The sequence below is a fragment of the Chiloscyllium punctatum genome, chromosome 22 (genome assembly GCF_047496795.1).
Source record: "Chiloscyllium punctatum isolate Juve2018m chromosome 22, sChiPun1.3, whole genome shotgun sequence".
NCBI lineage: Eukaryota > Metazoa > Chordata > Chondrichthyes > Orectolobiformes > Hemiscylliidae > Chiloscyllium > Chiloscyllium punctatum.
The window spans coordinates 93,399,045-93,426,112 of record NC_092760.1 but is presented as its reverse complement, the minus strand read 5'-3'; the positions used below and the strand labels follow the sequence as shown (position 1 = coordinate 93,426,112).

Genomic DNA, 27,068 nt, shown 5'->3' with positions numbered 1-27,068 from the left:
AAGGTGGTTTAAAGTGTGTCTACTTCAGCACCAGAAGTAACCGAAATAAGGTAGGTGAACTTGCAGCATGGATAGGTACCTGGGACTTCGATTTGTGGCCATTTCGGAGATCAAATGGCCTAATTTCTGCTCCGATGTCTTTTACTGCTATGGTGTGATATTTCTAATATTATTTCTTGATTACAGTGAGATCTTTTACTGATTTGCTTTTGCTTTCATTTTAAATGTTTGGAAAATGTGTCATCGAGTTACTTAATCATCACAAACTTAAGCAAAATTAAGCAAAAGTAAATCATGTTTTTCTATTGTAGATCAGTGTAAAAAGCATAAACTACAAAATTTGTATGTATTTGCTCTGTCACTTACACATCATCTTTTGTGACATTCAGGTGCAGAAACAGGAAGTTGCGATGGAAGTTCTACACCAGGATCTAGAACAGGCAAATGATGAGCTAGAGCGGCTTAATTCAAGCCACTTGGAGGAGCGAGCCCGCCTGATTGATGATCTACAAAGCTGTGAAAGAGAAATTGACCTGCTTAAAGAGACAATTGCAGAGAAGGCACATGAATTGACTGACCTCTTTAAGACTGTGGCAGAATATTCAGAGCATAATATAACACTGAAAGAGCAAAATAAATGTAAGGAACAGGAGATAGGAGAACTTCGAGCAGCCTTAGAAAAGGTTGAAATGGAGATCATGCTACTGAGGAAAACTCAATCTGTTGATGACCAGACCACGAATGCCAGCATTTCTGCACTTGTAGATCAACTTTCTCAGATTGAGTCTGAACTCAGCAATGCTAGGAGTGAAGATGAAACAAAGGGGAAAGAAATTGCTTCCTTATTGAAGCAGATTGGAGAAAATAATAACATAATTCAAGGCCTACATTCAGAATTACAGAAGCAGAAACAATCAGCTAAAGCTCATCTTGTGGATTGTAGTGCTCAGATATCCTTACTTGAAAATAAGATCATCATAGCCACACAACAGCTTCAAGAAACAACTGCTGCAAACCAACAAGAAATTGAATCTCTCAAGGCTCAGTTGATCGAAAGCAGTTTGGCAAAAGGGAGACTTGACCGTTCTCTCCGAGAGAAGGAGGAAAAAGAACAATGTTTGGAGAATGAGATGAAAACTTTGAAGAATCAGTGCAACAATCTGATATCTGACGCTGTTGGAAAAAAGGAGGAGTTGACAAAGTTGTCTAAGAAATTTGCTGAACATAAAAAAGAAGCTGAAATCCGACTGCAGGAGAAGATGGATCTTGTTGCCTCTTTGGAGAAGAAGCTTCAAGCTATTCAAGAAACCAATTCTCAACTAATCCAAGAAGTACAGGCTAAAGAAATTGAAAGGCAAGATTTGAAAAATCAGATAGATGAGATGACCGGATTACTTGCTGACTTAAAAAAGCAAACACAAGAACTTAATGAAACAAATGGGCAGCTGCAGGCAACAGTAAAAGAGCAAGTTCAAAGTCTTTCAGAGCAAGCTAAACTTCTGTCTGAATCAAATGAAAGAATTGCTAATCATTTGGAAGTTGAGTTCAATTTGGAGCATCAGATAAAAGAACTGACCATTAAAAATGAAAATTTCAAGGAAATTGTCAACATGAAAGAAGATGAGCTTTTCAATAGAAATGATGTTATTCAACAGTTAGAAAAAGGAATAGCTTCCAAAGAAGAGCAGATTTTACAGTACATAAGTACAATTTCTCAACTTCAAATAGATAAAGAATCTTTGGTTCCAAAACTAGAACTTCTGAAAATGTTGGAACAGAAGGAAGGAACAGTCGAAGAGCAATTACGTGAAAAAATAGATGAGTGTGACTTTCTGAAAAATCAAATTCTAGAAAAACAGAAAACCACTGAGCAGGTTCGAGGGCAACTGCAGTCCTTGACAGTTCAGCTTGGAGAACTTCGTCTTTTACTCGCTGAAAGGGAGAATTTGTTAAGCAATAAAATAACGGAATGCATCTCTCTCCAAAACCAGCTTCATGAAGGACAAGAGACGTTGATGCGGCTACAAGATCAAATTCAGGATTCCAATATTGAACTTGAAGTCAAGGATGTAGCTTTAAAACAAAAGCTATCTGAGTGCGATGGCCTACAGAAAACACTAAGCCAGCAACAACTTACTGCTAAAAGCTTAGAGAGTCAAGTGCATGCATTGACAGAAGAAACGGAAAAACTCAGACAACTATTAGAAAATAGAGAGTCGCTCCTAAGTAATAAGTCCAGCGAATGTCATGTACTGCAAGGTCAGCTTGACCTGAAAACTGATACAATTGTATCCTTGCAAAAACAAATGGAAGCACTGACTGTTGACAAACAATGCCTTCAGAGTGAAAGTAAAGAGCTGCAACTGTCTTTAAGTAAATGGACTGCTGAGCACAATCAACTGCTGATTAAAGCAAATAACTGTGAATCTGTGGCAGCCTTTGCACAGGATCAGGCAAAAATTCTTGTCATTGAAAATCAAAAACTTAAAGAAAACCTTGAAAATGTGAACTCTACACTATGCAGTAAAACAGATGAGGTTGCAGCTCTCCAGGCCTTACTGTCACAAAAGGTGGGAATGGTAACCTCGCTGAATGAAAATGTCAGTACCATGGATGTTGGCAATGGGAAATTTGCATTGAATCTTGAAGGGAAACAAATTTCATCAAATCGGCAGGCAATGTTGCTGCAACAGGAGCAAGGCAAAGTCTTGCAGGAGGACAGGCAGATGAGTCAATATGTGCAGATAATTTCACATTTACAAGCTCAAGTGCAAATGATCACATCTGAAGCTGCTCAGTTTAAACAGATGCTGCAAGAGAAAGAGACTGCTCTTCAACAGAAAGCTGACTTAGGTGGAGAGCTTGAGAAAATAACTGCTGAGCATGAGGCATTAAAATTGCAATCTATGGAAAATATGGAAACCATTTTGAAACTTCAAAACCAAATCCAGGCCATGACTTCTAAAATATACGAATTAAAATGCAGCCTTGAGGAAAGAGACAAGTTGCTGGCCTGTAAAGTTGATGAGTGTGTCAAAGTCAAAGCAGTACTTTCTGAAACAGAGGATATAATTTCACAACTTCAAGAGCAACTGGCAGCTGCCAGCACTGAAGTTGAACAACTGAGGACTACTGTGCAGGAAAAGGAAATGATGGTACAGCAGATCAAGGAAAATACTGCAACTTGCAATGAAGCATTAATGTTAAAGATACAAACAAAGGAAACTGAATATTCAGCACTTAACGAAAAGTTTAATAATCTTGAACATTTACTTTCACAATGTAATAATCAAATAAACCAACAGAATTCAGAAATAAGCCAACTGAAAGAAGTTCTTGTGCAAAAGGAAGCTTCAGTTTTAGAGGAGAGAAACCTTGTCAGGAAATGGCAAGACCGGGCAAATGAGTGTGATTTTCTGGAATTGGAATTCACTGAGAGTAGAGAGAAGGTTTCTCAACTCCAGAATGAAGTGCAGAACCTGTTGTCCGAGTCAAAGCGACTTGAGGAATTACTGCATGAAAAAGAAACTGCTTTTAGTCACCTGCAGGAAAGGTATGCTGCGCAGTCTGAACAGTTTGAGGAATTTGGTGAAATGCTTCGTGTGAAGGAGCAAGAAATAACAGAACTTCAGGCAGCACTTTGTACAAAGGATGTCAATATTCAAGTCATAGAAAGTAATGTGAATGCTTTGATGATTGAAGTTAAGTCATTAAAAGAGGAACTGCAGAAGAGTCAGGTATCACTAACTGACTACAGGAATGTTATACAGCAAAAAGATGATCTGTTTGCTATCAATCAGAGGAACATAGAGAGTCAAATTGTAACTCTAGAAGCACAAAAAATCCAATATAAAGAAGCTGCAGAACGACTTGACATGATTAATCAGGATTTAAAACAGAACGAACTAATCCTTCAGAAGAAATATTTGGATCAGACACATCACATTGAGAAACTTGACTCAAAGCTGAAGGCTTCGATTGAAAAATCTGCTGAAGACTACCAAGAGAAAGCAGCATTGATTGAACATCTTTATCAGCAGAGTGATCAACTTAAAAAAGAAAATTCACAATTAGTTCACCAGATTAAAGTGATGAAGATGGAAAAGGAACAAACGAGTGTCTCATATCAGCAGAAAGCAAATGAATTGCAGGTGCTTGAAGAAAAGCTTGCAACAATGTGTGATATCAGGGGAAAACTTGATATTTCGCAGCTCTTGAAAGATGAAACTGGATCTCTTCAAAACCAGGTCAGTGTTAAATCAGAACAAATAGCAAAACTGAAACTGGAAGTTCAAAATTTAGAGGAAAAGCTGACCGAGTCGGAAAGGAAGTCATTAGAATTTGGTAGGGAAACTGAGAAAAATAATCTGCTAACGGAGAAATTGAGCAATTTAGCAAATCAACTAGAGTTGAAAGATGTTAAAATAGATAGCTTACAAAAGGCACTAGATAATTTGCAAGCGCAACTTTGTGAGCAGTCGTCTGTTTTAAAAACCAGTTCAAGCCGTCTGAAAGAACAAGAAGTGTTGGCATCAAACTTTAGTCAACAAGTTGTTGAGAAACAATCCAAACTGGATGAATTGTCAGCTTTGGTTTTAAGCACCAAATCTGCTGTTACTGAGTTAAAGCAAACTCTATCTGAGAAAGAAAAAGTTGAAAATTTGCAAAATAGTATTTCAGCAAGTGAAAAGCGAGGTTCAGAAATTACAGAAAGCATGGGCGATAAAATAAAATCCTTTGAAGAAGAAAAGCTCTCATTCTGTAATGAGCTCAAACAAACTGAATTAAATCATCATTTGGAACTAGAAGCTTTACAACAAGTAGCTGATCTTCAAAAGGTACAATCACAAGGTGTACTCAGAGAAAAGCAGCCTCTTTTAGATGAAAATATCCAACAAAGTAATTCAGCACAAGAGCAGATCAGTGTTTTGGAGGAAGAACTTAACAAAAAGTCCCAACAGTTGGAGGATGCTGTCAAGGAAGGGCCTCAGCATTTTGATTCCTTGCAAAAGAAGGGACGAGCAGCACACTTATTGACTATGCAAGTGAACCAACACCAAGAGTTGGAAATTTCTCTCAGCCAGCAGCTGAGTGAAAAGAAAGCTTCAACTGCGCAGCTTACGGAATCCATATCAAAGGAAATGGTTACAGCAGCAGAAGAGGCAAAACCTTTGGCTGGTCAAATAGAAGAGCTTAAGGTTCAGCTTCATGTTTCTAATGAAAAGATAGACAGGCTTACAGATGAACTAGCCAAATATAAGAAACAACTAGAAGAGCAAGAAATTCTTCTGAATGCAAAAGAAACCCAATACCAAGGCATTGCTGCTGAAAATGAACAGTTACTTTCACAAACAGAAATACTTGCAAAGGAACGGGACCTACTCAAAAAGAAATTTCAAGCTGCACTAATAACTAGAAGGGATTTGATGAAGAAAGTTCAAGAGTTGCAGCAAGGAGCCATTGGCAAAGAGAAGGATCAGCACATCACAGAAATGCAGCATAATTACAGAATGCTTGAAAGTCAGACACAAGAGTTGACCTCAGAAGTCACAATTAGTCAGAAACAAATTAAACAGCTTGAATCACATCTTGAAGTCCTAAAACAACAGTTGGTGGAAAAGGACAGTGATATAAATATTCTGAGTGAGACCCTTTCCAAAAAAGATACTGATCTAGAACAATTGGAAGAAAAGTTCAATAAATGTGAAATGGAACAAGAAGCCCGGTCTGTGGAATTGCTTCAAACTCTTCAAAAGAAAGATTCCTCAATTGCACAACTCCAGGCTGTTTTAAAAGACAAAGCGAAAGCATTTGAAGATGAGCGCTGTCAACTTATTTCAGATCTTGAGAAAATTAAAAGTTCTTTACCAAAACAAACGGAGTGTTCGAACACTGAATCACCTGGTAGAAACAAGGATCCTGGATATGGTAATAATAGTGTCATGGAGATCATTGAACAGGTAAATGTGCTCAAACAAGAAAAGGAGCAGTTACAAAAGAAACTTCAGGCAGCTCTTTTGGCTCGAAAAGAAGCTATCAAGAAGCTTCATGAGAAGGATAAACACCATAAAGAGCAGTTGTCCCTACAGAAGGAGGAATACAGTCACATTTCAGAAATGTATTTTGTGCAAACCAAAGAGTTAGAAAATGTGAAAGGAGAACTAGCTGTACTCCACCAAACACATCAAACAAAGCTAACAGAGTTTGAGTGTAATAGAGAACTGACAGGGACTCTGCAAGAGCAGTTGCAATCTGTCACTGTTACGCTTAATGACAAAGAAAAGGCATTAGAACAGCTTAAAGTTCAACTTGAACAGAAGAGCAAAATGCTTGCTGCCTTAAGTCAGCAAGATGAAGTTCAGATCCTTGAAAAGAAATTAACAAGCATGGTTTCCTCATTAGCAGTTAAGGATACTGATTTGAAAAGCCTTCAAACTGAGAACGACCAACTTCAACAAGAGAAAACCAAACTAATGTCAGAGTTAGGGAGCGCACAAGTTAGGATTGTTGAAACATCAGAAGAAACCAGAGTGATAAAGCATTCTCTAACCAGTCTTGAACGTCAGTACCAAGAGGAAAAGGAGCTCAAGGCTACAGAGATTATTTGGCTTCAAAATCAGTGTCATTCAATACAAGCCGAAGCTGAAAGCCTCAAAGTTGCCCTGGAGGGAGCACTAAAAGATAAAGAAAATTATTCCCGTACTCTAGAAAATTCAGCTAAAGATATTGCTTGTCTCAAAACACAGCTGTTGGATTTACAAGGAGAGAAAGACCAGATTCAAGCACAGCTTGATTTTTTTCAGGGGGAGAATGCAGAAGTCAAATCAACATTGCAGCAAGCTTCCCAGTATCGAAAAGTACACGAGAAAGAGAAGCTGCATACTCAATTGTTGTCTGTGCAGTCAGAGCTAGCAAAGATGCATGAGAGTTTACAAAAACGGGATAACACCATCGAGACATTGGAGTGTACATTGTCTGCAAAAGAGAAGCTCCTGGAAGAACTGAAATTGCAAGTTACAAAACAATTATTTTATGAAACAGAAAAAGAAAGAGGAAAGACTTCGATCATTGAAGTTCAACAGAAGGCAGCAGACAATTCTGAAGAGTGCAGGTCTAAAGAACTGACTCAACGAAAGCTACAAGCCGCGCTAATATCCCGGAAAGAAGCCCTGAAAGAAAATAAAGCTCTTAAGCATGATGTTAATGCTTTAACATCAGAAAAAGAAGTTCTTATTTCCAAGATTTCTACCCTTGAAATAAGCTTAGTTGATGTAAAGAAACAACTGGAGCTTTTACAACAAGCAATTTCAACACATCATGAAGAGAAGGCTATGCTTCTTTCTGAAGTAGATGCAATATTTGCAGAAAAACAGAACATAAATGCTGCATATGAAAGTCTAAAGCTTACTCTAGAAATGGTAACAGAAGAGAAGCAAGACCTTTCTCACCAGCTGGATTCATTGAAATATTCTCAGGCACCTGAGCTGTCAGAGTTGAAAGCAAAACATGATGAACTAAAGCATGAATATGAATCTCTTTTACAGTCCTATGAAAACATTGGAAATGAAATGGATAAAATGAGACAGATAGTTGAAACAACCAGAAAGGAAAAGCAAGAGATTGTTTACAAATTCCGTGAAGTTGAGGCTAAGAATCAACATATTGAGAAACAACTCGAGGAGGTGAGTGATCACAATGATAAAATGAAGGACAAAATGAGAAAGCTTGCAAAATCCAAACAGCAGAGAGTTCAGGAACTTGAAGAGGAAATTGAAAGAATCAACACTGAGTTGCAAGCTATTTCTACAAATCAAAGTCTCACAAATGAATTGTCTGTTCAGTACAATCAACTCAGAGAGGAAAACAATTTGCTAAAGCAAAACTATGAGGAGCTTAAGTCAGAATTTTATAAAACTCAGAAGGAAAATGAGCATTTACTGAAAGAACTTAACACATCTACATCTATATTTGATGAGCTACAGCCCAAAGAGACATTTCATTCATCGGAGTTACACTCCAAAATTGATAAATCCCAAATAAATGAGTCATTATCTTCAGGCAAACAAACGTTGGAGGCTGAGGACAGAACAATTCAAGGTGTGGAGCAAGCAAGGCAGCTATTGTCTGAGAAACTAAAACAGCTGAAGTTATATCACAAGATGGAGAGCCATGAAAAAGAAGGTGTAATTATAGAACTTCAAGTAGTGAAAGGATATCAGCAAGAGATTGTGAACTTAAATGAAAAAGTAAAAATTTTAGAAGATGATAAATCCCTTCTGCAAGAAGAACTTGAAAATGCTCAAGAAATGTCTGACAAGGTCAAAAATGAAAAAGAGTATCTGGAGGCAGAGTTACTTAAAAACGCAGAAAAACTTGATCAGTTAACAGAAACACTGAAGACACTTAAAGTACAAAATAATTCACTTATCAGTGAATTGGACAGCTTCAAACAAGAGAAATGCCAGTTGGTCAAAGCAAAGGAAGACCAGGAAATAAAATGGGTAAAAGAATTTGAGGAGAAGCTCCGGTCTGCTCAGAGAGGTAAAGTCAGGTCCAATGGTGAAACCAAACAATTGCAAGAACTGTTAAAAGAGAAACAACAGGAAATAAATCAGTTACAGAAGGACTGCATCAAATACCAGGAGCTCATTTTGGACTTGGAACGATCAGTCAAAGCATCTGAGTCTGCTTGTGAAGAACTGCATAATAAACTAGAGTGCGCAACTGCAAGAGTCTCCAAATCTGAAGAGCAAATCAGAATTGCTCAAGAAGAGCTTTCTTCTTATAAAGGTTTGCTCCGCAGTGCCAAAAGTGAAGCTGATGGTATTCAGGCACAGTGTTTAGAATTAACGGAAGAGCTACAAAAAAAAGAAGAGAAAGCAAAAGCCCAAATTACTGAAAAAGAGAAGAAATTCCTTGTGACTTTGGAGCAGCATAAAACAATTCATCAAAAAGAAATAGTCAGTTACCAGGACAAACTAGATTTGTTGGAGCGTGATAAAGATAGGGTGGTTGCAGAACTCTTGGAAGTACAGGCTGAACAAAATGGCCGTGACCTACTCATTAAAAAGCTTCAAGGTGAGCTAAATTGTAATTTGGCAAATTTGGCAGCTTTCGCAAAATGTATGTCCTCTCTTCAAGATGACAGAGATAGAATTATTGAAGAAAGCAAAAAATGGGAAACTCGATTCCAAGATGCCATCCAAAATAAAGAACATCAAGTGCGAGCAAAGGAAGAAATGTTACAGAAACTTAATGATGAAATCAAGCAAAAATCTTTTGATGTTCAAGAGCTCCAATACAGATCTTTAAAGTTAGAGCAGACAATAAATGAACTTACTGTGAGCAGCAAAGATGCAGAGGTGAAACATCAGAATGAATTGGTTAATATGAAAGAACTTATTTGCACACATTCTGAAAAACTTGAAGAGATGGAGAGATTGTTAAAAGAGAAAGAAGTAGCCTTGAGCAAATTGTTGCAAGAGAATAATGACTTAAGCACACAGCTTTCTGATATGAGCCATTCTGTGACCAAATTGAAAATAACTGAGCAAATGCTGGAAAAAAATCTGGCAGAGAAACAATCCGAAAGTCGCCAGCTTCTGTCTGAAAATGAAAAATTAAGTGCTGACCTGGAGAAGCAAAATGCTATTGCCCAGCAGCTGAAGCTAATGCTAAGCAATAAGGACATGGAGATTTCAAAACTCATTTCATCAAAAGAAGGTGAAATTTCAGAGTATATAGCAGAATTACAGCAACAATATAAAACACAAATGGAGGTCTATGAGAATAAGTTGAAGGTTTTCCAGCATGATAACTGTAAAGCAGCCAGTGAAGTCAAAGAATTGCAGAAGCAGGTCGATAAAAGCAGAGAAGACAAAGACAAAGCAATTGCCAAAATAGATGCATTTACAAAATCCATGGCCTCTCTTCAAGATGATAGAGACCGTATCTTATCAGAATATACACAACTTGAACAACGCCACCTTGATATGCTAAGTCAGAAGGATGGTTTTATTCAGGAGAGTGCAACTGAAAACAATGAACTTAAGCAAGAGATCAGAAATTTGCTCAACCAAATGGATGACCTTAATTCTGAAAATGCAATGCTTAGAGCACAATTGATTCAGTACAGGGAGGAACTTAACCAGGTATTGTCCTTGAAAGATAATCAGTTGAAGGAGCTACTTCAAAAGCAACTCCAGCAAATTAAGAATCTTGAGATTGAAAAAAGCAATATTGAGAAACAATGGAAAGAAGCACAGAAATCTCTTGAAAAATGCAATGAAAGCATAAATTCCTTACAAGTGGAAAACAAGCAAATTATGGCACAAATGATCGAACTTAAGATTGCCCCTTTACACACACAAGACAAATCAGAAACAAATGAGAGAAAGTTAATTCTGGAACTTCAACAGAAACTTAAAGGTATAACTCTAGAATATGATGAACTAAAAAAGGATTTCGATGTTAAAACAACCATTTTAGAGGAACTTGAAAACAAATGCATTGACGTTGACAGTCTGACAAAGTCAGAGACTGGGTTCAAAGTCACTGAAAAAGCAGTTGAAATTGTACAGGAAAGAACTCAAGAAAAACTGGTTGGATCATCAAATGATTTGGTGAGTGACCAAAAACATTAGGATACCATACATGAGAATAAGGAGCTGATTTCTCAGATGGAAACTTTTGAAAAAGCAGTGATAGCTCGACAGTGAAAGAGACAACAAGCACTTAGAGGATATCCAGCAACTCCAAATCAAGCATCCAAATGAACATAAGATAGAACATGATTGAGTTCACTGTTTTGTGCGACTTCAAGCCCTATCTTAGAATTGGCCATTACATTTTTGTAAAGTGAAATGCTTTTTGAATTGGAGCCATGTAGTGATACAGAGTATTGGGGCTGCCTCGCAACAAATGGGTTTATCAGAGAACCAATGCAAGGTGCTTCAGTGAAAATATGAAATAGCTTTGAGTCAGGACTTGCTGTGTAGTGAGCAAATTTTCATCATTGAATCATTGAAACCCTACAGTGTGGAAATAGGCCCTTCAGCCCAACAAGCCCTACACCGACCCTCCGAAGAGTAACCGACCCAGACCCATTCCATTACCCTATTATCCTATATTTACCCTTGACTAATGCACCTAACCTACACGTCCCTGAACATTATGGACAATTTAGTATGGCCAATTCACCTAACTTGAACATCTTTGGATTGTGGGAGGAAACCGGAGCAGACACTGGGAGAATGTGTGAACTCCACACAGCCAATCACCCGAGATTGGAATCGAACCCGGGTCCCTGGCGCTGTGAGGCAGCAGTGCTAACCACTTTGCCACCCCCCCAAATGTGTAAAGACAATGGATGGGATAAGTATGCATGCTGTAACATGTTTTACATTCATGCTTACATAAAAAATTGAAGAATATTTTTTACTTGTTTTGCAGTTAAAAGTGGCGGTTTGCCTTAAAGACCAGAATTTATGTAACAGCAACTCTGAGATAAAATGGCTTAGAAATAAAATTGAAGAACTGGAAAAACTACTTCAAGCAAAGTTGCAAGAACAGACTGAACAAGATATTTCTTCCTTCCAGAATGAGATGGCTGAGCTAAGGTTTATTTTTATTATTTGTTTTAAATTTCAGTTTGAGTAAGAAAGTTGCAGTTATATAATGCCACAGAACATCCCAAAGTACCTTGCAACCAATGAATTACTGTAAATGTGTAGTTTATGCATGCTACTGCAGCAGTCCACTTGCATGCAGAGAGGCCCCACCAGTAGCAAATGAGTAAGAGGCTTTTTTGAAAGTTGTTTGTTGTATGCAAAATATTGACCAGAGTTTCTGCAATTCGTCTTTGCTTAATACCATAAGATCTTTTTCATCCACTTAAGAAGTGGATGGACTGTTAGCTTATTCAGAGAACAAACCACCAACAAAATTGCTGTCCCTTTGCACTGCACCCGAATGTCAGCCTGGAGCCCATAATTTGATGTTCAGCAATTTTATGTGGGCAAGGGTAAATTCACTGTGCAGGTCTGGTTAATTTTTAGATTAATTTTTGTAATCTATTGTTAGTTATTACCACAAATCAACTTATGGAGAGGTGAAACAAAAACAAATTGCTGGAGAAATATAGCAGGTCTCGTAGCATCTGTGGAGAGAGAAATAGCCAAAGTGTTTCAAGTCCAGTGACCCTTCTTCAGGACACCAAATTTCATTTTGTGTTATGGAGAGGTGATTTTAGTCTTTAGTTTAATTTTGGGACTAAACAGTCTAATTGGTTTGTGTCTCTTTTTACAGTTTGTATTTGAGTGTTAATGTTTTTCTAAAGACAGTGCTGGTTGAATAATGGCTGTATCCTTTGTAGATTTGCATGGAATCAATTGCTTGATTAAAATGATACATCACTATTGTACCTTTTTAGATCAGAGAAGACCTTACTGCTTTCAGAGTCTACAGCTACAAAAGAACAATACCTCTTAAAAGTGGCTGACCATGATAGACAATTTACTGAATTGAGCACGTTGAACCAGGAAGTGTGGACTAGTGACCTAGCAAATATAAATACTGTGCAGCAGATGAAGGTAAGATTTTAAATACTCTTTTGCATTTGTTTGGTTATTTGACTCACTTTAAGGATGGATGGCTTTCCCGATGGAGGTTTCCGTCATAGAGTCATGCAGCATAGGAACAGACACTTCGGTCCAACTCATCCACGCTGATCGAGTTTAGTCCTGCATTTGCCCGCTTTTGACCCATATCTATCTAAGGGCTGACCCATTCCTGATGAAGGGCTTTTACCCGAAACGTCGATTTTCCTGCTCCTCGGATGCTGTCTGACCTGCTGTGCCTTTCCACCACCACTCTAACCTTGACTCATATCCGTCTAAACCTATCCTATTCACATACCTGTAAAAACATGTCAATGATACTCAACTTAAGGACTGCTTCCCTTACCAGCAGAGAGACAACTGTGAATCACCATTCCTATTCTCTTTACGATGAAAGTCTATTAGCTTAGTTTGCTGGGCAGCTGTTTTGTGATGAAGAGTAACACTAACAACCTGAGTTCAATTCCTGAACCAGCTGAGGTAACCATGACAGTTCCTTCTTCTCCACCTCTCCTCTCACCTGAGGCATTGTGATACTCAAGTTAAGCCACCACCAGTCCTCCGTCTGTAATGAGAGAGCAGCCCTATGGTCTCTGGGACTATGACAACTTTTAAATCTTATTCTCTTTACATTACCCTTCACGGTGGCACAGTGGTTAGCACTGCTGCCTCACAGCGCCAGAGACCTGGGTTCAATTCCTGCCTCAGGCGACTGACTGTGTGGAGTTTGCACATGCTCCCTGTGTCTGTGTGGGTTTCCTCCCACAGTCCAAAAATGTGGAGGTTAGGTGAATTGGCCATGCTAAATTACACCATAGTGTTAGGTGAAGGAGTAAATGTCAGAGAATGGGTCTGGGTGGGTTGTGTTTCGGCGGGTCAGTGTGGACTTGTTGGGCCGAAGGGCCTATTTTCATGTAAATAATCTAAATCTAAATGTATCACATTTCTTAAACTATATTTTTAGCAGATATATGTCGAACACCAGCTATCATCGTGGGGTAGCGGGGTAACACTCTGTGTTTGGGAGGATATTTATTTGACCACGTATTCAATCTCTGAGGGTACTCAGTTAGGTTTATGCACCTCAGCCATAATTGAGATGTCCATAGCTTTCACTATTTTGGCCTACAGAATTGAAAGGAATTGCTCATGTGTGACAATCACTCTCGAATCTCCACCAGTGTTTTTTTGAGGAAGACTTTGTGGGAAGTGATTCTTTTTCAATCCTTAAGCGATTTGCTGAAAATGTTACCGTCTGTATATCATGAAGGCTTTTTTGGTCTAAAGTACCAGCCATTATTGCTTCCATAACTTGATTGAGACCAGATTATATGGGAAAGCAAATCAGTCTAAGAATTATTTTGGATATTTAACTAAATCAGACACAAAATGACAGATGGTTCTATGGCCGAAAATGAAACTCTCGAATGGTATATTGCTTCCCTGGCTCCCAGGGTCAGGGATGTCTTGTTAGCTGCAGGGCATTCTGAAAAGGCAGCATATAAATAGTCACCAGTCATGGTACTAATGACATGGGTAAAATATGAAATCAAGTCCTGCAGCAGAAACTTATAGGGTTTGATAATAGATTGAAGAGGAGGACTACTAAATTTGTAACCTCCAGATTACTTCCTTTGCCATGTGCTAGTGAGTACAGCTATAGGAGTTGGAAGACAGGTTAGATGAATTCATGACCAAAGGGATAATTTAGGAGGGCTTATGATCTTTGCATCATTTGGACAGTTTCTTGGGTGAGTGAGACTTGTACAAGCTGGACATGTTGCACCTAAAATGGAATAGGTCCAATACTCTTGCTGGGAGGATTGCTCATCCTGTTGGGAGGCTTTAAACCAACTCGGCAGCTCGACAGGACACAGATGATCCCTGGAATGGTAGGCCTGTCATATGACCAACGGCTGATGATCCTGGGATTGTATTCATTAGAGTTTAGAAGGTTGAGGGGAGATCTAATAGAAACTTACAAGATAATTCATGGCTTAGAAAGGGTGGATGCTGGGGATTTGTTTCTGTCAGGCTAGGACCCTTGTGCACAGCCTTAGAATTAGAGGGGGTCAATTTAGGATGGAGGTAAGGAGACATTCCTTCATCTAGACAGTGGTGGGCCTGTGGAATTCATTGCCACAGAGCGCAGTGGAGGCCGGGACGTTAAATGTCCTAAAGGCAGAGATTGATAAATTCTTAATCTCGCAAGGAATTAAGGATACGGGGAGAGTGCGGGTATGTGGAGTTGAAATGCCCATCAGCCATGATTGAATGGCGGAGTGGATTCGGTGGGCTGAATGGCCTTGCCCACACTCCTCTGTCTTATGGTCTTATTTGTAGATGTTAAGCTGGGAGCAAGGTTCAATCAGGTATTGGAAGAACTCCAGGACAGTCCAGGAGAAGTCGTGAATGTGATGAGGCACGTGGATGAACTGGAATGCTGAATTGCTGAATTGCAAGAAGCCTGACTGGCAGGGCAAATGAACTTGTGTTGATCAGCATGTGGCAAGATGGTAGTGTTGCAATTACTGAGTCATGGTAACGGGAAGGGTGGGACGAGCAGCTCAGCAGGGTACATTCCAGGGTACAGCAGTTTCAGGCATGAACAGAGGGAGAAGTGGCTGAGGAGTCAGAGTCATAGTCAGACAGCATGGAAACAGAGCTTTCAGTCCCAATAGTCTACGCCGACCATGTTCCCAAACAAAGCTGCCTGCCCACTTGCCTGCATTTGGCCCGTATTCCTCCAAACCCTTCCGCTTCACATATTTATCCAAATATACTCGAAATGTTTTAACCGTACCTGTATCCTCCACTTCCTCTGGCAGTTCATTCCACATGTAAACCACTCATTTTGTTAAAAGGTTGCTCTCATGTCCTTTCTCCTCTCACCTTAAAAATATGCCCCCTAGTATGAACACTCCTCCCCCAGGGAAAAGACCCTTGCTATGCACCTTATCTAAGCCCCCCTGTGATTTTATACACCTTTTTGTAAGATCACCCCTCAACCTCCTATGCTTCAGTGGCGAAAGTCCCAGCCTATCTTTATAACTCACTTCTTCCATTCCCAGCAATGTCCTGATAAATCTTTCCCCGCCTTCTCCAATTTAATATTATTCTTCCTATAACAAGGTGACCAGAACTGTACGTCGTACAGGTCATTCTGCTATAATGCACGTTTCGTTAACACAAATTTGCTATAACATGATTGACTAAGTGGGGGGACGGTTTCTAAAGCACTGAGTTTTAAACGTGTATTAGTTATAACGCGATTCCGGCCCCATCAGTTTAAATGGTGCTGCTATTAAACAATTTTCTTCTAAAACGGGATTGCACGAGAACGGAACTACTACATTATAGCAGAACTGACTGTGCTCCAGAAGAGGCCTCACCAGCACCGTCAACACGACATCCCAACTCCAGTGCTCAGAAGGTCTAAGCAATGAAGGCAACTATGCTGAACACCTCCTTATCAATTCTTAACCACCCTGACTACCTGTGATGCAAATTTCAAAGTATTATGTATCTGAATCCCTAGGTGTCTCTGTTCTACAACATGACCTAGAGCCCGACCATTGATTGTATAAGTACTCCCATTCTTTATTTTACCTAAATGCGATACCTCACATTTATCTAAATTAATCTCCATCTACCTCTCTTCAGTCCATTGACTTAATTGATCAAGATTTCTTTGTAATCTTCTTCAGTGACCACGATACATGGCTACAGGGCTGGTGCAGGAGGGAGGGCTTCAGGTATGTGGATCGTTGGGGTAAATTCTGGGGAAGGTGGGACCTGTACAAGAAGGATGGGTTGCACCTGAACTGCAGGAGCACCAATCCAGGATGGGAGGTTTGCAAGAGCTCTTCAGGAGCGTTTTAAACTGGATTGGCAGGGCGGTGGGAACCTGAGCTACAAATCAGATGGAGTAGGTAGTGAACAGCCAGATACAGCGTGTAGAGAGTCTGTAAGGCGGAGTAGGCACTTGAACGGGCAAAAGTGCAGTCAATGTGATGGGTTGAAGAATTGAATTGAATTTATTGTCATGTGTACCAAGGCACAGTGAAAAGTTTTGTCTTACGAGCAATACAGACAAATCACAGAGACAGGCGAATGTTAAGAGTTTGAGAGTCCATTCAATATTCTAACAGCATATTGGGTAGAAACTGTTGCGAAACCGGCTGGTGCGTGTGTTCAGGCTTCTGTACCTTCTCCCCAATGGTCGAGGTTGTACCATCTATTGTGTGTCTGTTTTAACGCAAGAAGTATCAGGACTGAGGGCAACGAACTTAGAGCATGCATCAGTACTTGGAACTAAGACGTTGTGGCCATAATTGCCATTTGGATATCACAGCGGTAGGAATGGTTGTTGATGTTCCAGGGTTTAGATGGTTCAAAAGGAATATGAAAATGACAAAACACAAGTGGACCCAAAATAGATCCTTGCGGTACACCACTGGTAACTGAACTCTAGGATGAACATTTCCCGACAACCTCCACCTTCTGGTATTCTTTCAGCTTACCAATTTCTGATCCAAACCCTCAATCCCATGCCTCCGTATTTTCTGTAATAGCCTACCGTGGGGAGCCTTATCAAACACCTTACTGAAATCCACCTACACCACATCAACTGCTTTACCCTCATCCACCTGTTTGGTCATCTTCTCAAAGAACTTAACAAGGTTTGTGAGGCATGACCTACCTTTCACAAAACCACGTTGACTATGCCTAATGAAATTAGTCTTTTCTAGATGTTCATAAATCCTATCTCTTATAACCTTTCCAACACTTTACCCACAACTGAACTAAGGCTCACAGGTCTGTAATTTCCAGGATTGTCTCTACTCCCCTCCTTGAACAAGGGAACAACATTTGCTATCCTCCAGTTTTCTGGCACTATTCCTGTAGGCAATGTTGATGTAAAGACCAAAGTCAAAGGCTCTGCAGTCTCCACCCTAGTTTTCTAGACAATCCTAGGCTAATCCCTTCTGGACCAGAGGACTTAGCTATTTTTAACACTCTCTCCAAAATTGTTAATACTTCCTCTTTGCGAACCTAAATCCTAGCTAGTCTCGTAGCCTGTATCTCCGTATTCTGCTCGGCAACATTGTCTTTTTCTAGTGTGAATACTGGCGACAAGTATTAACTTAGCACTTCCCCTATCTTCTCCGACTCCAAGCACAACTTCCCACTACTATCCTTGATTAGCTCTAATCTTACTCTCGTTGTTTTTTTATTCCTGATATACCTATAGAAAGCTTTAGGGTTTTCCTTGATCCTATCTGCCAACAACTTCTCATGTCTCCTCCTGGTTCTTTACTCTTTCTTTAGGTCTTTCCTGGCTAACTTGTCACTCTCAAGCACCTTAACATAGCCTTCACACCGCATCCTAACATAAGCCGCCTCTTCCTCTTGACAGGAGATTCAACTTTCTTCGTAAACCACGGCTCCTGCTCTTGACCACTTCCTCCCTGCCTGAAATGTACATGCATATCAAGGACCCGCAGTAGCTGTTCCTTGAATAAGCTCCACATTTCAATTGTGCCCATCCCCTGCAGTTTCCTCCCCATCCTATGCATCCTAAGTCTTGCCTAACCACATCGTAATTGTCTTTCCCACAGCCATAACTATTGCCCTGTGTTATATATCTATCCCTTTCCATTGCTAAAGTAAACATAATCAAATTGTGGTCACTATCACTGAAGTGCTCACCTACCTCCAAATCTGACACCTGGCCTGGTTCATTAGCCAGTACCAAATCTAATGTGGCCTCACCCCTTGTTGGCTTGTCTGCATACTGGTCAGGAAACCATCCTGCACACATTGGACAAACACTGATCCATCTAAAGTGCTTGAACTGTACTAATCCCTGTCAATATTTGGAAAGTTAAAGTCCTCCATAACAACTACCCTGTCACTCTCACTCCCACCAGAATCATCTTTGCTATCCTTTCCTCTATATCTTTGGAATTATTCGGAGGCCAATAGAAAATTCCCAACAGGGTGACCCCTTCTTTCCTGTTTCTAACCTCAGTCCATACAACCTCAGTAGACGAGTCCTCAACACCCTTTCTGCAACCATAAAACTGTCCTTGACTAACATTGCCAGAACAATGCAGAATGCTTCAGAGGGTCTCTGGGACACCTGCACCAATCAACCCACCACCCCGTGGCCGAACACTTCAACTTCCCCCTCCCACATGCAGGTCCTGGGCCTCCTCCTTCACCACACCCCAACCACCCAATGCCTGGAGGAAGAATGCCTCATCTGCCTGCTTGGGACCTTCCAACCACACGGCATCAATGTGGACTTCACCAGCTTCCTCATTTCCTCTCCCCCCACATTATCCCAGATCTAAACTCCCAACTCAACACTGCCGTCATGAATTGTTCTACCTGTCCATCTTCTTTCCCACCGATCCACTCCACCCTCCTCTCCGATCTATCACCATTACCCCCACCTCCACCTCCCTATCGCACACTCAGCTGCCTTCCCCGCCCCCCCAGCCTCAGTCCCTTCCCATTTATCCCTTAGCTCCCCCCCCCCCGCCTCATCACGCCTCATTACTGATGAAGGACTCTTGTCTGAAACATCGATTCTTCTGCTCCTCAGATATTGCCTGTCCTGCTTTGCTTTTCCAGCACCACACTCTCGACTCTGATCTCCAGCATCTGCAGTCCTCACTTTCTCCTACAGAATTGGCTGGCCCAAAGAAGACAGGGGTGGTAGTTGACAAAAGAATTCAGCCTGGAGCTCATTGACCAGTAGTTTTCTGCAGTGATGTCTTCTGGGACCTCTGCTGTTTGTGATTTTTATAAATGACTTGGATAAGGAAGTGGGAGGGTGGTTTAGTAAATTTGCTGATGGCACGAAGATTGGTGAAGTTGTGGATAGTGTGGAGAGCTCTTGTACATCGAGCCGGACATTGACAGGATGCAGAACTGGGCTGATAAGTGGCAGATGGAGTTCAACCTGAAAAAGTGTGATGTGATTCACTTTGGAAGTTCAAATTTGAATGCAGAATACAGGGTTAAAGGCAGGATTCTTGGCAGTGTGAAGGAACAGAGGGATCTTGGGGTCCACATCCATAGATCCCTCAAAGTTGCCACCCAAGTTGATAGGGTTGTTAAGATGTTAGGTTTGTTGGCTTTCATTTGCAGGGGGATTGAATTTAAGAGCAACAAGGTTATGCTACAGCTCTTTGGAGCCCTGGCTAGACCACACTTGGAATATTGTGTTCCGTTCTTGTTGCCTCATTAAAGGAAAGATGTGGAAGCTTTAGAGATGGTACAGAGGAGATTTACCAGGATTCTGCCTGGACTGGAGGGCATGTCTTCTGAAGAAAGGTTGAGGGAGCTAGGGCTTTCTCATTGGAGTGAAGAAGGATGAGAGGTGACTTGTTAGAGGTGTACAAGATTTGAGAGGCATAGATAGAGTGGGTAGCAAGAGACTTTTTTCCCCACTGTGGCAAAGTCTATCATGAGTAGTCATAATTTTAAGGTAATTGGAGGGAAGTGTAGGGGAGATGTCGGAGGCAGGTTCATTACACAGAGAGTGGTGGGTGCGTGGAATGCACTGTCGGCAGTGGTAGTAGATTCAGATACATTAGGGCCATTTAAGCGACTCTTTGATAGGCATGTGGAAGTTAGTACGATGAAGGATATGTCAGTTCGTCTAATCTTAAGAGTAGTATAAAAGGCCGGCACAACATCGAGGGTTGAAGGGCCTGTACTGTCCTGTGCTGGTTCTGTGCCACCAATTTTGGTGTCATCCACAAACTTACTAATCCTGCTTCCTCTGTTCTCCTCTGAGGTAGATTGGGGTTGCTGTGAGAGGGTAAATCCACATCTGGCATGTAGGAATGTTTTGAAACATGGTTGATTAGAGTTCAGGACCAGCATGTTCCTGTGAAAATGAAGGACAAGAATAGCAAGATTTAGGAACCTTGGATGACTAGGGAAATTAAAAGCTTATTTTAAAAGAAAAAGGCATTTGTCAGGTTTAGGAAACTGAAGACAGATAGAGGTCTTGAAGAATACAAGGGCAGTGGGAAAGAACTCAAATGAACAATTAGGTGGGCAAAAAAGTACCATGAAATGCCTTTGGTAAACCAGATTAAGGAAATTCCCAAGGCATTTTATACGTATTGTTTCGACACGGGCTAAACCCCCTCTGTTAATTTAAACCAGCAGCACAGAAAAGATTTATCCAGTGAAGTAATTTGTGAAAATTGGAGAGGCCAAGAACGAGTTAAAATAAAAAGTAACAGCTTTATTTCTTAAAGTTTAACTGAGAATAATTAACTAATAACTATTTACAACTCCTATCTTTTCTTTCCTTTCTATAATACTAGTCCGATAAAACCCCTGGTTAAGATTTACGAAATTCAAATTTCAAAACCAGGCAACTGTCAAATCTTCCCTTGTATCTTCCTCTGTAGATTTTCTTTTTCTTCAGATTTCTCTTTCATAGGTCGTTGATGGATAAATGGACCTTTAAGAGACCTATTCTGGGGGCAGTCTACATTTGTTGTTGGCTTGACAGTTCTCCAGCTGTTCAATTTTTCCCCAGTCTTATACCCCAAAGCATCGGATCGTTTCATTGATTTTTAATATTGTCAATATACTAAATTCAAACTTGATTGGAGGTTGGTATTTTGGGGTATAATTTGAACTGGCTGAATTTGAATTTGTTTTGTCATCTCCAGGCAGCTGTTCGACCAAATGTTATATTGTACCTTTTTCAGAAGACTTGTTACTGTGAGGTAGTTCTGCTAGCTTTTAACTGTCTTAAAGGTACAGGACACTTCTACACCTCCATAACAGTATATCAGTGTATAAGGAGCAAGAGTATAGCTCAGGAAAGGGTAGGCTCACTTAAGGACAAAGGAGGGAATTTATGCATGGACCCAGAGGAAGTGGATGAGGTCCTTATCCAGTGCTTTGCATTGGTATTCACAAAGGAGAAGGACGTGATGGATGAATGTCAGGAGGATTATGTTGATATTTGAGATCATGTCAGTAGAAAAAAGGAGGAAGTGTTGGGTGTTTTGAAAAGCAGTAAGGTAGACCAGTCCCAAGACCTGATAAGATCCCAGAATACTGAAGGAGGCAGGTGAGAAAATTGCTGCGACCTTGCATGAAATCTTTGTATCCTTTTTAGTCATAGAAGAGGACCCAGTGAACTGGAGAATAGCCAATCTTGTTCCTTTGTTTAAGAAGGGCAACAGGGATATTCAGGGAAGTTACAGGCCAGTGTGCCTTAGATCATTGGTCAAGTTTCAAAGTCAGATTGAAAGAGTGAATATAGAGTCCCATACAAGAGTTTTAGTGTTGGGCAAAAGTAATTATGCAGGCTTGAAGAAGGAGTTGGCCCAAATGGACTGCGCAAAAATGTTAAGGTCAGGACAGTTGAACAACAGTGGCAAATGCTTGGGTAGGTACTAAATACCTCTCAATTAAAGTATATTCCTGAGAGGAAGAGGAATTGTAAAAAATTGAAAAATCATCCATGGCTTAACAAAGAAATCAAGGATACCACAAAGGTAAAAACTCGGGCACATCTTACTGCAAAATGTAGTAGCGTTCTGGAGGATTGGAAGAACTTTAAATGTCAGCAAAGGATTACTAAAAACAAACTCAAAAGAGCTAAGGTGAACTACGAAAGGAAACTAGCAGAAAACATAAACACTGATACCAAAAGCTTCTGCAAGCGTGTAATAAGAAAGAGAATAGTGAAAATAAATGTTGATGCTTTAGAGGATGAAAATGGTGAGGTAACAATGGGGATGGCAGAGGCAGTAAACCAATATTTTGTCTCTGTTTTCATAATGGAAGATAATTTCCTATCAAAAACTGCAGTTACTACAGAGGAACTTGGTGAAATTACTATAAGTAAGGAGGAGATATTAAGTAAACTGATGGGATTTGCATTAAAAGCAAATAAGTTCCTGGGACCCGATGGCTTGCACCCTAGGGTATTAAAAAGGTGACAGCAGAGATAGTGGATGCATTAGTTACAATATTCCAAGATTCCCTGGATTCTGGAAAGGTACCACTGTATTGGAAACATGCTAATGTAACATCCTTTTCATTACAACATACAATACAACACAGGAATAGGCCCTTTAGCCCACCAAGGCTGCATGATTCCTACTCCTTATTTAGGCCCGCTATGTATTGCTCGAATGGGTTCCTATCCCTTTGTTCGCTTTTCGCCTTAAACATTGCCAATGTGTCTGCTTCCACCAACCCCATTGGCAGTGCATTCCAGGCAACCACTCCCTCTGTGTGAAAAAATTTGCCCGCACCTCTCCCCTAAATTTGCCCCTGCTCACCTTCAACCTGTGCTCTTTTGTAGTTGACCTTCCCACCCTGGGGAAAAAGCCTTTGTCTATTTACTCTATCTATGCCCTCATAATTTTGTAAACCTCTATCAGGTCACCCCGCAGCCTCTGTCTTTCCAGTGAAAACGCTCCAAGTTTATCCAACCTCTCCTCATAACTAAAACCCTCCAGACCACTTTCTCCAAAGCATCCATGTCTTTTTGGTAGTGTGGGACCAGAACTGCACACTATTCCAAATATAGCCTAACTGAAGTTTTAACAGCTGTAACATAACTTGTCAACTTCTGTATTCAATGCCCAAGCTGATGAAGGCAAGCCTTCTTTGTCACCTTCAAAAAAAAGGAGATAGGCAAAAAGTGGGAAACTGTAGAACTGTTAGTTTGACCTCCATAGTGGAGAAGTTGCTGGAGTCATTCATAAAGGAGGAGATAACTAAACACTTTGAAAAGCAAACTCAATTCACCAGTGTCAGCATAGTTTCATGAAGGGCAAGTTGTGCTCCAGATTTGCTGGAGCTCTTTGAAGATGCAACCAGCAAGGTGAATAATGGGGATCTGGGAATTGGATATGGTATATCTAGACTTCCAGAAGGCATTTGACAAGGTGCAATTTATAAGATTAATCCAGAGGTTAGAAGCCGTGCTTTGTGCCAGAAAAATAGGGAAGAAAAGCTATAACCCTAATGTGTCAGTTAAGGAAATTCAATAAATAAATAAATATCCACTGATGGAAGAGATTGGTTTCTTAGTACTTGGCATGCGGGTGTACCTGTTCTCATCTGACAGATACATGGCATAAGACCAGTGGTACGTAAGAGATTTAACAAAAGAAATTTTGGAAGATGAGTTGAATGTTCCCATCCCAGAGTGTTGGCAGCAGTGGGAGTGATTGCTTCCTGGGGTTTGACAGTGGCAGGCTCCTTTGCTTAATGGCAGTCCCAGAAGGTGGCAGTGGCAGCAATGTATGCCAGAACCAGGCACTGGCCACTTCAGCGTGGTGAGCCCAATGTTGAGCCCAATTCTAGTTCTGGAACCGGCAACTTCAGTCGACTCTTGGTGGCGATGATTTTGGTGGAGGCACAGTGGTGTTGAAGAATGGCCATATTGTTCCAGGCCATGGCTGGGCCTGGGTATCTGATGGTGGAGGTGGTGGTGTTCCAGCCATGATGGGACTCTGGGCATCTGAGTCCTCGCAGACTAAGGGATGGATTTTGTGGCTTTGTTTTTCTTGCATTGAAGACTTCTCGATGAACGCAGAGGAGTGATCTGGATGTTTCCTTTACTTTTAGCTGTTTCTTTTAGTTCTGTTTCTGTTTTTAATGCTATCTTTTGTATACTAAGATGGAACTGGAGAACGGCAACTTTGTACACTTTACTCCTGTATTCCTATACTAGAGCATGCATGCCAAAATCTAAATCTAGATCCCAGGAATTAAGGGTAGAGCATTCGCTTGGATCGAGGATTGGCTACTGACAGAAAGCAGATGGTCAGGATAAATGGGTCCTTCTCTGGATGTGGAACTGTAACTAGTGGCTTAAGTTCTTGGACCTAAACTAATTACAATCTATATAAATGGTTTGCGAGCAGGGACAGAGTATAACGTTGCTACAACTGCACTGCCTCCCCCTGTTGCTATGTCACTGGACTAGCAATCCAAAACTCGAGGCCAATGCCGAGGGGTGATGGGTTTAAATCCTATTGTACCAGATAGTAAAATTTGGATCCAGCAAACAGTCTGCAATGAGGAGTTGGGCTAATGACCACCATGTAACTCTCAATTGTTCACAAACGTCTTTTAGGAAAGCTAATATACTGTGTTTACCTGGTATGGATCCTATATGTGACCCCAGACCTACAAGAGTGCAGCTGACAATTGCCCGAGGATGGGCAATAAATGCAGCAACACCCACATCCTCATGACCTAACTAAAAGATTGTTCTCAACCTTTTTATCATTAGGTAACCTGTTCATCTTAGGAATCAATCCAGTGAACCTTCTCCAGGCTGTTTCGAATCTTAAGAAAGAAAACAAAAACTTAACAGTTATTTAGATGTGGTCGCATCATGTCATGCACAATTGTGACAAGACTTGTATATTCTGGCACCTTGCATTAAAAGCTAGTTTTTGTATGTAAGCATAGTGTTTGGGTCTGATATGTTGCAAATGTATTAAAACATTTATGTCAGTTTTATAATTTTACTTTAGCCTTTAGAGGTTGAATCTTCGCTGAGCAATGAGAATATTGCTGAACAAATGAAGTCTCTGCTAATAGAAAAGAAACAACTGCAGAGTGAAGTCCAGGGTTATTTACAAGAGATTCACCACAAAGAACAAAAATTTCAAAAACTGAATAACGAGGTAATGTATTCCTGAGGTTTAATTCATGTAACATTTTTCCTCTAAGCTTTATTTAACCTATGAATAAAATATGAATGATTCTGAAGATTGTGTGGCTTATGATCTGATCAACTCTTATTCACTATTTTGTTGGCACAGGTTATGCAGAGCATTGAAGAGAAAACCACTTTGTCTAGCCAGCTAAAAGCTGTCTCTCAGACATTGCGTGATACCCAGTCACGTTATGGAGATCTTCAGGATCGCTATTATCGACTAGAAAGACAGTACCAAACAATACGTTCATCTTTGCACAATGAAGAGCAAGTAAGTGGTTGGCCTATCAAGTTATTTTGTGATTCTCTCTTTTCCTTCTCAACTTTAAGAAAAGAATTTGAGAAGTAGATGTACAAAGCTGAAAGGTTAAAGTAAAGAATAAGTCAGGAAACCTCGGAAGGAGCATGAAGAATAAGGCAATTGTTTGTCCCCAGTGTGAACACTTAATGTAAAAATATATTTTATTGGTGTTGAGTACTTTAATACATCTGTATGTTTTAAATATTTAAATGTGTGTGCTACCCTGTATTCGATAGATATTGTGCCTGAACCCAGTGATGTGAAGAACACATTCCATTTGTTGCAGACAAGATTCAACTGATGCTGCATGAGAGCACCAATCACTATTCTGACCTTGAATTCCACTTCAATTGCAGAGGCAGGCTTGCTTTTGGGCCTAGAGAATTCCCACCTAATTGGTGGCCATTGCTCCTCTGTCGCATTTGTGCATCTTTCAAACGTTTAGCCCTTGAGCCTTTGTATCCTTTCCTCTTCATTTGAGGTTTCTTTTGAAGATTGTCTTGAGTCAGTGGTGCAACACATCTGTTGGTTGTCTTGTTGGTCACGTGGTATGAACTTGAAAGCCACCTGTAATTGAAAGCTTGTATGTAGCCAGAGATTTGGAATCAGCAAACACCTAACTGTATCGATGTTTTGTACTCCTGTTACCAGTCACTTGTGAGCCCAAGCCTCGATGCAGGCAGGTTTGTGAATGGAATGCAATACAATGAGTTGGCAGGAAACAGCTCCATTCCTCACTTTAAGATGGAAAGGTGTATTATGGAACAGAACAGACCCTCTGGAAATATATCAAGAAGATAGCATCGACCCTAACTTTTTATCTTTCAAAGGTCCACCACTAGACATTAAACAAAGCACACTTTGCTCTTACACCACAGTTAAAATACAAACAAGAAAAGACAACCAGGCGTAACTTGAACTCTACTGAGACCTTCATAAAATTATATATTATTTAACTACTAATCATCAACTGTTCCAATATAGCAGCATCCCATAAACACACCCTTGGCAAAGGCAAATTCAGCAAACAGATTTTACTCACGTGCTACCTCCCTTCCAATCCAGGACAAAGAAACACCAAAAGGAACAGTCTAGCAGCAGAGAGAGAGCTCAAGCTTTTTTCTGCAGCTGAGAAAGCTGTATCTATCAGCTTCAGCAGCCAATTTCAAACTCCAACTAAAAGCAAGCCTAAAACTCTAGGTTTGTGTGAACCTGACTCCACCCACTCATGCTTTGTTGTCTAACTTTAATGAAAGACTCAGGGAGCTTCTGAAGCTGACATTCCAATGCAAGTGAAACAGCACAGAACAAATCCCTTCTTTAAGGCACAATACTATCACAACAGTGCTTGAATATGATCGTACCAAGAACCATACTGAAACAGGAACCACAACCTGCATTTGTATACTACTTT

At 40.4% G+C, this 27,068-nt stretch overlaps 1 protein-coding gene across 15 annotated transcripts in view; it reads left to right on the top strand.

Moving 5' to 3' along the window:
* The window catches only part of LOC140493856 (uncharacterized), a 236,137-nt gene that overhangs the window by 189,504 nt on the left and 19,565 nt on the right, over nucleotides 1-27,068 (top strand). For all 15 annotated transcript variants that reach the window (XM_072592839.1, XM_072592842.1, XM_072592848.1 and 12 more), the window contains 5 exons: nucleotides 390-10,622; nucleotides 11,452-11,618; nucleotides 12,431-12,590; nucleotides 25,169-25,321; nucleotides 25,460-25,624. In XM_072592839.1, the coding sequence (XP_072448940.1) occupies nucleotides 390-10,622; nucleotides 11,452-11,618; nucleotides 12,431-12,590; nucleotides 25,169-25,321; nucleotides 25,460-25,624 (10,878 nt within the window). The remainder of the gene's footprint in view (nucleotides 1-389; nucleotides 10,623-11,451; nucleotides 11,619-12,430; nucleotides 12,591-25,168; nucleotides 25,322-25,459; nucleotides 25,625-27,068) is intronic.